This window comes from Clupea harengus, chromosome 11, assembly GCF_900700415.2.
Source record: "Clupea harengus chromosome 11, Ch_v2.0.2, whole genome shotgun sequence".
NCBI lineage: Eukaryota > Metazoa > Chordata > Actinopteri > Clupeiformes > Clupeidae > Clupea > Clupea harengus.
The window spans coordinates 20,251,133-20,266,908 of NC_045162.1; the positions used below are offsets into that span (position 1 = coordinate 20,251,133).

Consider the following 15,776-nt stretch of genomic DNA (forward strand, 5'->3'; position numbering starts at 1 on the left):
AGGCAGACGGATAGATAACGCATATCGTGTCTACGTATTGGACCATATATTGTCCTGTTCACATCTAAATTGACAAATTTAGCTATGCGTCATTGTCACACGGGTCGCTATGCGTCATTGTCACACGGGTCGGGTACACAAGTTAGCCTGAGGGCGAGACCTCTTTCAGATCCCATTTGAATGAGAGGGGTACGTCCGTCATCTCCTCCTGAAACACCTTATCAAATCGTTCACTCTGGGCAACACTGAATAGATTTTTCCAATCACCAACAGTCCCTGGCAAAACAGAGGGAAGGAAAATGCTGTGGTAAGAAAAGAAAAAACTCTGACATCACAGATGGCATCATTTGAACATGATGGAGTACAGATGACACCATTGGGTGACTTGTTCTTAGACACATTCAGTGCTGTGGACCCTCGCATGTGTGCTGTTCTGGATATTACTGTGTACATGCAGTTTTCTTCTGTCACTATATTCTCCTCATTAGTTACGCTATCGTATTTCAGAGAGTCAAGTAAGAGGCTGCCATTTTCCTTTTCTTTTATAGTTCCTTTCAGTGTTAAAGAGGAAAACATGTATTGAGTTTAGACACTAAATGAATATGGAACTATTAATCAGAAGCAAAGATGACCTCATATTCTCATTATTATAGTTTGCCCATCTCTGAATGGAGGGGACTTAAGGTCAGAATAACTCATTTCTAGAAACTATAAGAATGGAAAAAAAAAACTTAGCCCACCTTTCCTCATGAATGATCCCCTCTGCTGGTTGAGGAGTGTAGCAGATACTTGTCTGTAGTTAGCGGACGGGTTCCGCACCATGTTGTTGAATCTTGCGTGTTCCACCACGCTGGCCATCTGACTGTCGGTGAGTTCCCTGTCCAAGAAAGAACACACCTTCTCCACCACGGACCGCAGATCCTGCGAGAGACACATCACTTCAGACGGTCAGCACAGGCACCAAGCATGGCAAGACTGCTATTAGAACTGCATGTGTCACGCTAGCTAGCCACACCTGAATCATGTCCTCGTATGTGACATACAGGATGTTCATCTCGTCCTTGTGTGAGTAATAGGCCTTAATGTGCTCAAACCAAGTGTTACCATACACTGAAATAAAAAAAGCAAGATAGGTCACTAACACACTGATTGTTTGAAGGAAATCAGTCACACTGACTACATACAATGGCTGCAGAGCTACACAGTAGGGGTCCCTTTAGTGACGGGCTACATCTTTCACATATGACTCCTACCTCTGCCATCCATGAACTTTTCAAAGAAGTCATTGAAGTCCTTAGGAGTCTCCAGTACTGCTGCAAAGTGGTGGAAGTGGTAATATGACACCAGGGCGTCTTTCGGATTTCTCGCCACATAAATGATCTGAAGAAAACGGCAAGAAATGCTGAAATAAAGAGCTGACTCTTGTGTAACTAACCTTGTTGTTAAAGTCTACATTTTTTGTGTATGTCAGTTGCTCTTGAAGTGTCTTATCATATATTGTTCAAACTCAAACTAGAGAGTGTGAGTGCGTGTGTGTTAGTGTGTGTGTGTGTGTGTGTGTGTGTGTGCAGGATGTTGAGCTTTTTTTTTTAAAGCCACAATATTCTCATTATGTTCATTACTGTGGCTTCATAAATGTGTGAGTTGTTTTTATTGTTCTTTGTGCTTTGGCAACACTGTACCTACACGGTCAAGCTAATAATGCAGTAACAAGTCTGGGTGGTTTATAAATGTGTGATTTTCTGTGCTCGAGTTACACTGTGTTGTGCACTGTCAGTGTAAAGAAGTTATTTATACTCAGAGAAGGTATTGGTCCACATGTTTAGTGTTCACCCACAAAGGCACAACACAGATAATTGAACAGAGTGCCACACGCGCGCACACACGCACACACACACACACACACACACACACACACACACACACACACCTTGGCTTTCTTCTGTCTGAGGCCGACTGGGAGGAGCCTGTACGGGAGGTGTGTCACGCTCAGGCGGGGAGAAGATAGGGGAGCCTGTAGAAACGTCTCCTCACTTCCCTTCACCTCGATCCAGGGCATGCGCTCACAGTTCGGCTTCCCTGCAGTTGCCATGGCGTTGCCCTTCGCCTCAATCAGGATGATGATCTGCTGCATCCATATGGTTCCTGGGGGAAATAAATATGGGGTCAAGGTCAAAGGTCAAATTGTATGCAACTGTATGGCCACCTAGTCACATGCGTGTACATTTTTAAGCTCATGAAATAAAAGGTAACATTGCACTAATATTTCAAGACAGAAATGTATTGTCTGTTTGCTTCAGGAGTGGTATTTACGTCTTTTTTACTTGTGTACTAAGACATTACATAAAGTCATGATGTAATTTTCCCAGGGGTACCCAAACTTTTGCATACAATAATGCCACTGTCAAAATGGACCCTGCAAATGTACAACCAGCAACATGATGTGACATTTGAAATGTGTGTGAATGTGAAGATGTCACTCATTCTTCCTGCTTACCTGATTTAGGGTATGTGATGAGAAAGATGTCCGAATCTCGAATTTCCCAGTTCTGGATTTGGTCCACCACCACAGGAGAGTTGACACCAGGGATCAAGTAAAAACCCCGGTGCAGAATCAACCTCACATCTGGGGCCTGACCAGCAGTGCCCTCACCAGCAGACTCTAAGAGAATTGATTGATTGATTGGACAAAAATACACATTGTGTACAACTCTAGATATATTATTAGTCCTTTAGCACTAAGACCATTTATGTGGGTCTAAGTGGTCCTATGACCAGACAAATAGGACATACCAAACCAGGATTTAGAGCTGACAGTCTTCAGAGTTTATACGTCATGATCCATGCCGAAAAGGTAAATTATTTGATTTAAGGAATTTGTTATAAATATAAGTATAAATACATGATAATTTAACTAATTCTTCTGTTGCAGAAAATGAATGGCCAATGCCAACCAAGGGCTCTCAATCATACATTGACTTAAATCAGAATAAAACAATAAAGATTTACATTTTAACACAAGAAGGAAAATGTGTGAAACACCGATTACATGCACACATAACTTTTTTTAATTAATAAAAAAAAAATTGAAAGCGCCTTGCTCACCTGACCAGCTCTTTCCCTGGCCGTCTTCATTTGTGACCTCGTGACAACAATTCATATCGGTAATCCCGAACTGTGAAACACCCTTCCTGTTAAATAATGCGGATAATTCTTGGAAGTGAACTGCGAATGATTATATAGGGATGGTTGCGATGACGACCACGGAGGATGTGCTTGTCTCTTGCAAATCCACATAACACGTCGGCAACATGTCTTTTCGGTACAAAGCGTCTGTAACATTGTATAAAGCCGTAGTCATTGGTCCACTACAATACCACAAATTACTTCTTTGAGACTGCCGCATTAAGGTGATTTCACTGCAGGGAACAAATGAGAAAAGTGCAGCAGGAACATGATATTTTGTGAAAATAAGACATGGTAGGCTACAGAATCGGTCAAAAGGTTTTTAATCAAAGAACAGACTTATAAATACTTTACATCCTGAAAAACCATTGTAAACGTTCCCTGGCTGTCTTCTTTCGCCACCACCTGAAAATTAATTTCGGTAATACCGACCTGTGAAACGACCTTTCCTGATAAATAATGCGGAGAGTTCTTGGAAGTTGAACTGAAAATGATAATATAGGGATGGTTGCAATGACGACTACAGAGATAGTACTCCTCTCTTGCAAATTCGCATGACACGTCTGCGGCACCTCTCTTCTCTTCATTTAAGTCTGGTAAGTCCTAAATATGAATCAGATCCTTCCTCACCCATGTCCAGAATGCTGAATCTACCATTGAATAATAATGCGAATAATGGATTGACTGCTATTGGGCAGGATGGCAAAGTAGCTTTATGTTTAAAATGCAACCTAAACGCACACCAACCCAGCTAAGTTGACTGGGGAGTTTGCATCTCGCTTAAAATCTGCCTTTATTGTTCCAATGCATAATTACCTCCAGCAATGCAATGCAGATTCTGGGGACATGACTAGATCCCCAAATGGTTGGGTCCTTTAGCCACAGGCAAACAACCATAAACACACAACCACCTAATGCATTAAGAAAAAATCTTGTTTGGTAACCAACTCCCCCTTCCCGACTATGATTACAAATTGTACGACCACAGACAACTGAAGGGACCGACATTTGATAGTTAGTTTAAATATATTCCATAGTCAATAATTCAATATATCTGACCTAGTGGTCATTTTAGTGTTCTTTGGATTTCGTGAGTTGTAAAAACTTCTCATGTGTATTCTGTTCCGGGCCTACATGAGGTGTGAGAAAGCCCTCACAGCTTCCCCCCCTGACTAGAGACATATAATAATTAGCATTTAGGGATCCACCCCCCCCCCGGCATGCACACAGCTTATATTCTGTGCTTTCCCAAAAGATAGACAGTGAGGGAGATTTAGGTGAACACACTTTGTGAAATCTGGTTCTCTCTTCCTCCTCTGGTGCGCACCATTGAAAGAATAAAAACCTGGACTTGATTTTTCATCACAATCTGACTGAGTCTCCGATACATTTGGGATATAGAAATAATTCCTTTCAATTGGAGGTCCACCACCGAGATATTAATTCTTGGAATTTTGCTGAGATTTCAGTTCTGCTGTAAAGATCCTCTGTACCCCGTTTGATACAACACTTTGGTAAGTAAACGTACTTAATCTTGGGAAAATATGTGCCATAGATCGTAGTAACAGTCTTGAGATTGGAATTCTCAGACGGAATTGAGTCTTTGCACTAGCAAGTTCACCGTGGGCAAGCTAAAGCTTAATTCGAGTGTGTGAGCCTTCAGCTCCATATTCACATCAGAGTGTTGAGTAATTCTCCCTTGGGAGAAACTACACTCTTGAGCCTGCTCTGTTTAGAGAGTAGCAGACATCTGATTCAGCACAGTCTGAGCTGTGGGTTGGATCATTTGTGAAAATCTAGTTTCTGCCACGCTCAGATATTGTTCCCAAGAGGATATAGGCCTAAGTGTTGTGGTCATAAACGGGTGTTTGGAAAGGGATCTACAGCATTTTAATATTTGAATTTAGAAATTGTTCTAAGTTAATTTGTAAATTATTTTACATTAGATTGTGCAGATTCAGTCTTTTTGAGATGGAAAACAAAGATTCAAGACGTATGGTCCCTTTGAGTGTTCAGATTGCAATGGCCAGTGTGGGAAATGATATAAAACATGAGAAAGTTAAAATTGAGATGATAAAAGATGGTTTTCAGCTAATTTGGGGTGTCAGGAAAGCCAGTGAATGGGTTTTAGACATTAAGTCTGAAAAGAAAAGACGGCGATATTCGCGCTATCTCATGAGCAGATGGACACAGCGTTCACAGGGTTTCTTGGTGGAATCAGCTGGCCAGCCAGCAGCCCTTCCTAGACTGCGTGAAAATATGAAACAGAATGCTGACAAACTTCAGGAAATTGTTAAAAGTTTACTGGGAAAAATCCTACCTACTGATGTAAAAAATCCTAGAGGTAAAGCAGATTATGCCAAGCTAAAAACTGAACTAATGGTCAGTGTGGGTAAAGCCATTTCACAGGTTGAGGAAATATCTCTCCAAATTGTTGCTGTAATGAATATTGATGTACCTACAGTCGTTCCCTCACCATTTGTCGCTCCTGTCCATATCTATACAGACAGTCATTACACATAACATTCAACTCACACCTCAGGTCCCGTATGGAACAGCCCCCACTTCACCACGGCGGCTGAAGCCCCAATGGCCCATCAGGCAGAGATTATCACACTCTCTGACACACTGCCACAACTAACACTTTGTAAGGGCTCTGTCCGTAAAGATACAGGACAGAGTGAACAAACTAAAGAATCACTGACTAAACGTAAAGAACAAACACAACACATAGCTGCAGTACAGGACGTACCCTCTCACAATAGTTATCAGCAAAGAAGACAGGATGCACCCACACATTCAAATTGTCACAGATGTGGGAAATCAGGCCATTGGTCTAGACATTGTAGAAATAGACAGAGAAACACAGATAAACCTGTGTCCTCTCAGCAGCGGGGCATGGACTCTGACACAACCTCTGAGATTTTAAATCTTCTCAGAAGTTTGGCTAAAATCTAACATCACTGATCAATAAGACCAGTTTGACTCATTGGATGCATCATATTCAGACATTCTTCCCCAATAACTGCATTCTCTGTCAAAGTTAATCAGGTGCAAGATTACAAAAGGTTTATCCTACTACTAAATACATATCCTAAAAAAAATGATAACTGCAGAATGTTCTTTCTCAAACAGGTCTTAGCCTGGATGAATGTCTGACTTCATCAAATGATCCAGGAACGCTGAATTAATTATGAAGAACAAAAATCAAGGGCCACTGGAATCTGGATACAAAAAGGGGCTTTATGACATAATTCTGTAACTTAAACAGCTTGTTTCCTTTTCTCTAGGCATGAACATCTGTCACCGGAGCAAGCAAATGAATGTGTGCGTGTGTGTGTCTGTGTGCCGGCCGGCTGTATGAATGATTTTACATGACTTTTCACTGACTTGTTTTCAGGGTAAACTGTTAATTACTTTCCATTTATTTCACAGGATGTTATGTGTTGATTATGCAAACAGAAACATTTGGCTCCCTGTCCTTAGGGAATGGACGACACCGGATGACTCCGTTGGGCTCATCTATCGCAGATTAAACCTTTTGCATAAGATTAATTCTTTTGTTAAGATCTCTTTCAGAAGCGAATCAGCTGACGGTCACCTGGACCCTACCACCGTCCCTCACAGTTGGACCGATAGAGCTCGCCACGGAATCAAAAGGGGGTGGAGCGGCCATTGGAAACCCAGACAGCGCTAATTCAATCAACATCAACTCCATCAACACCTTTCAACTCATAGGAAGCAGCATCTCGCCAAGGTGTCGAAAGGGGGACAAAGGAGGGAACAGCAGGACCTTTTGAACAAACATCGCGAACAGCCAACAACTTCAACCTTCACATCTGAAAGGAACGGCAACCTCCTGATATGCAAAGAGACGCATAGGCTAAATTACCCCATATGGAGCAAAGACCACAGGAGGGAAACGACGGACAATTCAAGCGTCACAGACACACACACACTAACACACACACACACACACAAGGATACTTGCTCACAGACACACACTTAACTGTATCAACCGTCAACCCACATTTCAATAAAGTAATGACATGCCATGTACACCTCAGTAACCAGAAAGGAAATGCTTTAAGATGTTGTAACACTGTAATGTATCTCCCATAATCCGGTATCTTCTGTACAATTGTGTAATCCGAGCAATTTCATTTTGTTTAAGTTCATCTTCATGTATAGCTAATTTTGTTCTGTGTTTCCACTGTTTGTAACTTCATGTTTCCGAATGGGTACCCTGTACTGTACATGTAATTGTTTCTCTGCTTACATTTTTCGGCTCTCGCGGCTGGAGAGGGCGGTCATTTTGAAATGACGTCGGTAAGGAATTTCCCCTTAAAAACATCAGGGGGGCCCACCAAAAATTGGCATTATAGGTGTGAGGCACCCTGATGAGAAAAGGTTTCGCCTTACTTCGCGAGAGAATGCGTACCTTTGGGAGAAAGAGAGGGAGAGGAGAAACTGACTGTGTTCACCCAAAACTTAAGCAAGCGTTTACTCTGATCTTACAAACAAAGATTTATGTTCAAGACCTTAAGTCTTGAAAAGGGGGAATGAAGGGACCGACATTTGATAGTTAGTTTAAATATATTCCATAGTCAATAATTCAATATATCTGACCTAGTGGTCATTTTAGTGTTCTTTGGATTTCGTGAGTTGTAAAAACTTCTCATGTGTATTCTGTTCCGGGCCTACATGAGGTGTGAGAAAGCCCTCACAGCTTCCCCCCCTGACTAGAGACATATAATAATTAGCATTTAGGGATCCACCCCCCCCGGCATGCACACAGCTTATATTCTGTGCTTTCCCAAAAGATAGACAGTGAGGGAGATTTAGGTGAACACACTTTGTGAAATCTGGTTCTCTCTTCCTCCTCTGGTGCGCACCATTGAAAGAATAAAAACCTGGACTTGATTTTTCATCACAATCTGACTGAGTCTCCGATACATTTGGGATATAGAAATAATTCCTTTCACAACACTCCCAGGCCCTGTGGTGGTGCTGCTGCTCTTGCAATTCTCCCATTCGATTACTGAGTGATAAACACAAAGGTTACAGAGTGTCCTCTCCAGCACGGAAATAATCCGTCCTGTTCTGGTAGAAAATGTGGTTTCCTTTCCCTCCAGACTCAGCAGGACAAACTAGGACAAAAATGACAAACACACACAACCTGGAATACGGCCTTTTCATTCAGACTTTTAGTAGGAACTTTCTTTGTTCTTCACTGCAGACATAAGGAAGAATACACCCATAACATAGAGAACATCTGCGCTGAGTGTGACTGTTAAGGTTAATAATACAGATGCACCTAGTGGTTGGGATCCAACTAAAGGACCACGTGGTCATGATGTGCCTTTACCTTTATCTGTTGACTTCTGCTTGGTACCTCCATCAATCGTCCATACTAATATTTATTTATTGGTTTCCATGGTAGAAAAAGGAGACAAACTACTAAAAAGTCATAATTTATTATTTGATACTGAAATACTAAAACCACAAAACCACAAACAAAATCCACATAAACCTGAGTGGTCCACAGGATGGGTATTTCCTGCAAACATGGAATTGGAATTCCTTCATGGAATTCGTTCAGCCTGAAATGTTCTTGAATTGGCAATCTGCCTCTGAAATACACAAAGAGCATTTTCAGTCCTACTACATGACAAGGAGACTGTGGACAAAACATGAAAGAAGTGAACTACAGTACTGACTGAAACACCTCACACCAATACGCATCACCCAACCTCTGATGATGCGTTAATATTCTCCTGTGAGTACATGGCCCACTGGAATTAATAAGACTTTTCTAAGGAGTCAGTTGTCAGTTTGTGTGTGTGTATGTGTGTGCACATCCCACCTGTATCTGCTTGTGTGTGTGTGTGTGTGTGTGTGTGTGTGTGTGTATTTGTGTGTGTGTGTGTTCATTATCATCTGTATCTGCTCTTCTGCTCTTCTGTGTGTGTGTGTGTGTGTGTGTGTGTGTGTGTGTGTGTGTGTGTGTGTGTGTGTGTGTGTGTGTGTTTATTCTCACCTGTTTCTGCTCTGGTGTGAGCAGGCCCTCCACCACCAGCACCTGGTACTGCTGGTGCTTCAGGTGGTTGGGGAACTTCCTCATGCGGCGGATGGCGATGGTGACGACGGCCGTGTCTTGCTCCAGCAGCCTGGCCATCTCAGAGGGGGAGCACCCGGGGTCAAAGAGCAGCAGACACAGGCTGCCGTTCCTCTTCTGCTCCAGCCCCACCACAGACCGACTGTGGCCTGGAGACAGAGACAGAGACACGCAAACAGCTGCTTTCAGGGCATCACTTAAAGCGACACTATGTATACTGTTATGGTATGTTTTGTACACATCGCTGCAGGTTGTCTGTACATCGCTTTGGATAAAAGCATCTGCTAAATACCTGGCCTTTACCTTTACCTTTTTTACCTTTATATTTTAACAGTGCCTTACACTTACAACCCAGATAATATTCACATTTAGTCAAACTCAGGTTTCAAAATGCAATAGTTTTAATAACGATATAGTCTGGGGGAAAACCTATGTTCCTGTGGCTTATGGGGTTACACTAAAGCTAAACTGGGATAATCTTGGCCTTTTGTCACTGGCCTACCTTGGTGCTGGAGGTAGATGGGGGGCAGAGAAGTCTGCACCACCCTAGGAGATAGTCTGCCGTTTCGGGTGGCCGATTGGGAGAAGTACTGCTTGACCCAGTCGAACAGGTGTGGATGCGTTCCTCCCTGACCTGTGGCCTTGTGGAAGTCCACAACACGAGCACTGCGGGCACACACACAGAAACACAGACCCATGAACGGTGGCCAAAGAGAATGAGGAGTATGCTGCGGTCATTACGCATTAAAATGACAGTATGCAGGTTTTTACGTTTTCTTAATGTATGTTTGTGGAAGTAACTAGATTTTGCATCATCCTCAAATTCATTTTGATGGTATATGGTCATATGAAGGACCGATTAACACACCTGTGATTCCCACTAGCCAGCCCAGTTACTCACTATGCTTCCCTGGTCCTGGTCTGGAAACCTCAACATAATACATCACCAAACTATATCAGTTAGCATGTGCATACTTGATTGCTTCACAATGGCTCAGCAATATCATTGGAATAGGATGACTGGTTTGGTGGTATTAATCCTCAGTGTACTTCTGGAATTGGGATATCCAATGAATAATTTGCAACTAGACTGAAAGTTTAGCAGCATGTCCTGGCCCTCTACAGTACAGCTACAATTACTCTCTACCATAGAGTATGCATGTATTGACACAGACTTCCCTGCACTTGGGCTTGCGTGGTTGCGTGCCTTCAGCTTCTGAGCTTTGCAGAGATAACCGGGGGGGATGGTCTAGATGTGAGTGAAAACTCTTGGCATGTCTACAGTGTTTGAAAAACCTGACACATCATGAAGGTAGAACTCAAAGTAAGGGTGCCGATGTAAACAGAAAATGGCAAAGTTGTTGTTCTTGTTACCATCAGCTTTTGACACAATCTACACATGCCAAAACTTAAATGAGTGGCCTGTGTGTTCTGTCTGCGTTGTGTGTTCAGACACAGCACAGTCCTGCACGAGGAACGAATCAGTGACATCGGGCATGGGAGGCGGCATGCTAGCAAGGAGGCTAAATCCTATGAGAGTGCTAGTGCCTGTCACCTGCATGCATCTTAAGCTGTTGGGGAGTGAGGTTTACTCACTGCCCTGCTTTTGTACCTGCTGCCCATAGTAACATCAATGAATGTTACACTATCTGTTCCATTCTCTTCTGTTCAATTCAATTCAGTGTGTTCAATCAAGCATGCTTACTTGGCACTGAGAGAGGTAAAGAGCGAGTAGATCTCTGTGGTACCAACCCAGGCCCGGGTGCCCTGGATCCGGTTGTTGTAGTGGGATGCCCCTGCAGGGTCCACTCCCTGCTTCCAGGCCTCTTCGATCAGGGCCTGCACCCGAGGGATGTTGGGGATGGGGATATCTTTCGGACAGAGAAATAAAAAAGGATTCACAGCCAATCCACAAGTGTATACTTACATGCATGTACAGTGGGGAAAATAAGTATTTGAACCCCTGCCGATTTCGCAAGTTTGGCCACTTGCAAAGAAATGTGTGATCTATAATTGTAATAGTAGGTGTATTTTAACAGTGAGAAACAGAATATCAACCAAAAAATCCAGAAAACTGCATTTTATAACATTTATGACTTAATTTGCATTTGATGCAGAAAATAAGTATTTGAACCCCTAGCAAAACATGACTTAGTACTTGGTGGAATAACACTTGTTGGCAAGCACAGACGTCAGACTTTTCTTGTAGTTGGTCACCAGGTTTACACACATCTCAGGAGGGATTTTGGTCCACTCCTCTTTGCAGATCCTCTCCAAATCCTTAAGGTTGCGTTTTCAATGGGAGGGAATGAGGGAATGAGGTTCAAGCCCAATATTCCACATTTCATGGCCCCATCCATAGTCCCCTCGATGCAGTGGAGTCGTCCTGTACCCTTGGCAGAGAAACAGCCCCAAAGCATAATGTTTCCACCTCCATGCTTGACGGTGGGGATGGTGTCATATTCAGCATTCTTCCCCCTCCAAACGCGGCAAGTCGAGTTGATGCCAAAGAGCTTGATTTTGGTCTCATCTGACCACATCCTGTCTCCCAATCCTCCTTAGAATCATTCAAGTGTTCATTGGCAAACTTCAGACGGCCCTGTACATGTGCTTCCTTGAGAACCTTGCGAGTTCTGCAGTACTTCAAACCATTACGCCGTAGTGTGTTGCCAATGGTTTTCTTGGTGACTGTGGTCCCAGCTGCCTTGAGATCATTCACAAGCTCTCCCTGTGTAATTCTGGGGTTATTCTGCACCTTTCGGATGATCACCGACACCGCACGAGGGGATATCTTGCATGAAGCCCCAGACCTAGAGCGATGGACAGTTGTTTGGTGTTGCTTCCATTTACGAATAATCGCACCAATAGTTGTCTGCTTCTCACCAAGCTGCTTGCCGATGGTTTTGTAACCCATTCCAGCCTTGTGCAGGTCTACAATCTTATCTCTGATGTCCTTGGTCAACTCTTTGGTCTTGCCCATGGTGGTGAGGTTGAAGGTGTGAAGTATGATTCTTTGGTCAGGTTTCTTTTATACACGTCACCAGTTGAGATCAGGTGTACCTTGTTAGGCCTAATGAGGACTAATCTGTGTGCTTCTTCGGCACATAACTGGTCATTGGGAGCCAGAATTCTTGCTGTTTGCTTGGGGGTTCAAATACTTATTTTCATAAGTCATAAATGTTATAAAATGCAGTTTTCTGGATTTGTTTGTTGATATTCTATTTCTCACTGTTAAAATACACCTACCATTACAATTATAGATCACACATTTCTTTGCAAGTGGCCAAACTTGCGAAATCGGCAGGGATTCAAATACTTATTTTCCCCACTGTATGCATACCAGACTAGCATCTCACAGGACTCCATTAAAGATGAACAAGATGACCAAACGACAATTATGTCCTTCAACAAAGAATGTAATTTAACTACAGTATAAATGGAAAAACTTTAAAAACTGTACACTGTGAAATCTCTGGGCTGAAAAATATGGCCTTATTATTATTTTTGAAGGCCTCTTACAGCTTTCAGAAATGCACCATTTGCTGACTAGTCAAAAACAGTGTTGCAACACATTTCCTGTTTCTTCATTGAAAACAACATGGTAATAGCTAAAAGCCAAACATGTCCGAACATGTGAAAGGTTCCCCTTTCCTACCAGATAAGACGTTATTGTATGGCTCCTGCTTGTGGAGGGAGGACAGGAGCATCTGGAAGTTTCTGTAGCCACAGCCCCAGCCCTTGTCTCCCGCGGAGGAGGAGTAGTGGTCTGTGTCTGCACTGAGCCACACATGGGCCGTGTCCCGAGGCTCCCGCCGGAAGTAGTCACACAACGCCCCCATCAAACCTGAACACACACACACACACACACACACACACACACACACACACACACACACACACACACACACACACACACACACACACACACACACACACACAGCAAAGCAGGAGGGAGCTCCATGTGGATACGTTTGTAAAGTATGTTTCTCAATTAAACTGTTCCGAATACAGATATTATTTCACTTTGACACTGCTGCATCTATAACTTTGAGGTCAAATCAGATCAGCGCCATACCTGGCGTTCTGGTTTTCCCATCATCCATGCCTGTGGCCAGGCTTTCCATCAGCTCCGCCCGTTTTCTGTGGAACTCTGTGGGGACCATGTTACCACGGGAAACAGCCCTCTCCATGTTCCGCTCAATCTGTTTACGATAACCGCCACTACCATCCATACCAAACTGTTTCTACACAACCACAGACACACACAGGCAGACAGTTAGACACACAACTAACTAAATACCAGAGGTTGGCATAAAAGACACTTCACTTATAGTGTAACATTTTATTCATCCATTCAGTCTGGTGAACTACATGTACTCAGTCCCTACACTTTCTGACGTAATGACCTTGTTTGCCAATTGTAGCGTCACACGAAAGACGCTAAGCTTTGGCTATTTTATTGTAGAAGGCACATGTCTGTGTTTACCTGCAGCTTCTTGAACTCCTCCGCCTCGCGTTTAGCCTCCTGCTGCTTTCGCTTCTCTTCCTCCTCCTCCTGGAGCTGCCTGGCCAGCGTTAGGTCTGACGAAGATCTCTCTAGGAACACACAAACAAGGCCATGTGTGCAAACACACACAGAAAATACCATATGGAAAACACCATTCTGGAAGCACCCTAAGATACATACGGAAATCTGCCAGTAGCTTAAATCATGCTTGTGTGCTTGTGTGTGTGTGTGTGTGTGTGTGTGTGTGTGTGTGTTTGTACCTTCTCCTGTAGCTGCACCATTCTCCAGGTGAAGCTCTACATGTTCCTGCAAAGACAAGCCGTCGGGGAAGGACAGGGAGCAAAACGGGCACCCGTAGCGCTTCGCCCCTATGGACAGGTAGGGGGCGATCAGGGTAATACCGATGCCCAATAACAGCATGGATATTCAGCTTATGCTTGCCGAACCAGGAAAAAGCAAGCTAGTCTGTAAAACTGATTGTGTAGTCTGTCTGGGAATTTATGGAAAACTGTACCTGTGTTCATAGAAGAAGCTGATGCCACTTCATCTGTTTCAGCCCCTGAAGCACATAAACACAACACGTAAGGCAAAGCTAAACAGAGGTAAGTGTGTCACAGAGAGTGTGTCTTACTTTCAATAGACTCAGTAGGTAAGAGTGATTTTACAGAGGTTGGACCTGAGGGGAAATGCAGCAACTACACTCCTGCTTTTGGACTGTGTATTTTATGGTATAGGAAGAATACACACAATGGTGTGTAAATGGGACACCTTTACCTTCATTTATGGTCTGCTCCTGCAGGTGCAACTCCACATGTTCCTGCAAAATTAAGCCGTCTCGACACACAAGGGAGCACATTGGACAAGGGAACAGCTTTTCTGGAAGAAAAAAAAAAACAAGTCAACCACGAAAACCCTCACAGTAGGATGAACAGGAGTATTCTGAAATTGCCACCATTCATACTTCTGTACCTTTCAAGGGAGAGGACAGACGCTTCTGTTTCAAGGCGACATGCTCTTCTAAACTCTCTTGCCTCTCCTTGGTGTTCTTAGTGTGTGTGCCACTCTCAGTGCTGTGTGTAGTAGGCCTACTGTTTGCACCACACACTGATCCTACTGAAGCATCTGCGCTACTCTCTGCAACTGGCATTAGCGTCTGAATGGATGGAGTTCCAGGAGGTAGACTTTCTGCCCAATGTCTCTCTTTCCTAGTCACAGTTCGTCGCTTTCCTCTGTTTTCAGTGCAAGCTGGACCACGGTGGGTCACGCTGCCCTCCACTGAGGACGTGCTGGGCATCTCTGCGTGAGCAGTGTTTATGTGTAAGCTGAGTTCATCGTATGACACGCCGGACAGGGAGCAGAAAGGACAGGGCATTTCATTCTCCAGGTGAATGAGAAGAAGGTGCGTCCTCATCTCTGCCTCAGATGCGACGTCCTCGCTGCAGATCTCACAAATCGGCATGATGACCTCAAGACCTAGCCCACTGGATGAAAGAAACACATTTAACGCATTCTTCTTGCAAACAGATTTAACTGATCAGGCAAGCATGAATATAACAGATACCAAGATGGTTGTGTGTAACGTTATTCTAAATAGCCTCCTCCGTTTCAAGCCTCCTTGCATACGAATTTGTGACCTGCTGTTATGCAAAGTATACCTCAATACTTTTAATATAAAGGCTGGCTATGGCTAACAAGGTACTGAAATGTCAAGTTGTTCCTTTCTAACCGCAGCTGAGCATTAGCTACAATATTTTAGCTAGACAAATTGCCGGCGAAGTCATGTTAGGGAACATTATGTAAAGTTAACAAACCATTTTCAGCATTCATCTACCCGAAACCTGAAATGTACAATAATATTGTTAACCTACCAATAAAAGAAGCACTCTATAAAATTGTCCTAGGCTTTTTCCTTTTCACTTTCCATTCATGTTTTGTTCGTGTTTTCAAGCCGTGCACCGGATGTGA

General features: G+C 43.4%; 2 protein-coding genes across 4 annotated transcripts; both read right to left on the bottom strand.

The window, feature by feature from the left end:
• Positions 1-107: 107 nt before the first annotated feature.
• Positions 108-3,256, bottom strand: LOC122133320 (amine sulfotransferase-like). Of its 2 annotated transcripts, XM_042709252.1 has the most exons (8): positions 3,106-3,247; positions 2,794-2,818; positions 2,498-2,662; positions 1,931-2,145; positions 1,254-1,380; positions 1,016-1,110; positions 741-921; positions 108-276 (listed from the first exon to the last, which is right to left on the bottom strand). In XM_042709252.1, the coding sequence occupies exons 1-8, from the start codon at positions 3,133-3,135 to the stop codon at positions 143-145; spliced, it is 972 nt and encodes a 323-aa protein (XP_042565186.1). In that variant the 5' UTR covers positions 3,136-3,247; the 3' UTR covers positions 108-142. The 2 variants fall into 2 exon arrangements, with proteins under 2 accessions (XP_042565186.1, XP_042565185.1); XM_042709251.1 differs by lacking the exon at positions 2,794-2,818 and having other exon boundaries at positions 3,106-3,256.
• Positions 3,257-8,644: 5,388 nt separating this feature from the next.
• On the bottom strand, positions 8,645-15,772 carry zufsp (zinc finger containing ubiquitin peptidase 1). Of its 2 annotated transcripts, none has more exons than XM_012824584.3 (12): positions 15,680-15,772; positions 14,781-15,292; positions 14,586-14,687; positions 14,326-14,370; positions 14,072-14,179; positions 13,791-13,900; positions 13,380-13,548; positions 12,960-13,148; positions 11,010-11,175; positions 9,807-9,970; positions 9,227-9,453; positions 8,645-8,819 (listed from the first exon to the last, which is right to left on the bottom strand). In XM_012824584.3, exons 2-12 carry the CDS (start codon positions 15,268-15,270, stop codon positions 8,772-8,774), a joined length of 1,818 nt encoding a protein of 605 aa, XP_012680038.2. In that variant the 5' UTR covers positions 15,271-15,292; positions 15,680-15,772; the 3' UTR covers positions 8,645-8,771. The 2 variants fall into 2 exon arrangements, with proteins under 2 accessions (XP_012680038.2, XP_031431920.1); XM_031576060.1 differs by having other exon boundaries at positions 15,623-15,712.
• Positions 15,773-15,776: the final 4 nt, after the last annotated feature.

Coding starts and splice junctions, on each gene's coding strand:
- LOC122133320 (XM_042709251.1), bottom strand. CDS start 3,160: ATGAATTGTTGTCACGAGGTCACAAATGAAGACGGCCAGGGAAAGAGC. Junction 2,146..2,497: donor CATCACATACCCTAAATCAG/GTAAGCAGGAAG, acceptor TATTTCCCCCAG/GAACCATATGGATGCAGCAG. Junction 1,381..1,930: donor TCAGACAGAAGAAAGCCAAG/GTGTGTGTGTGT, acceptor CGTTTTCTTCAG/ATCATTTATGTGGCGAGAAA.
- zufsp (XM_012824584.3), bottom strand. CDS start 15,270: ATGCCGATTTGTGAGATCTGCAGCGAGGACGTCGCATCTGAGGCAGAG. Junction 13,901..14,071: donor TGGTGCAGCTACAGGAGAAG/GTACAAACACAC, acceptor GTGTGTTCCTAG/AGAGATCTTCGTCAGACCTA. Junction 13,549..13,790: donor AGGAGTTCAAGAAGCTGCAG/GTAAACACAGAC, acceptor GTGGTTGTGTAG/AAACAGTTTGGTATGGATGG.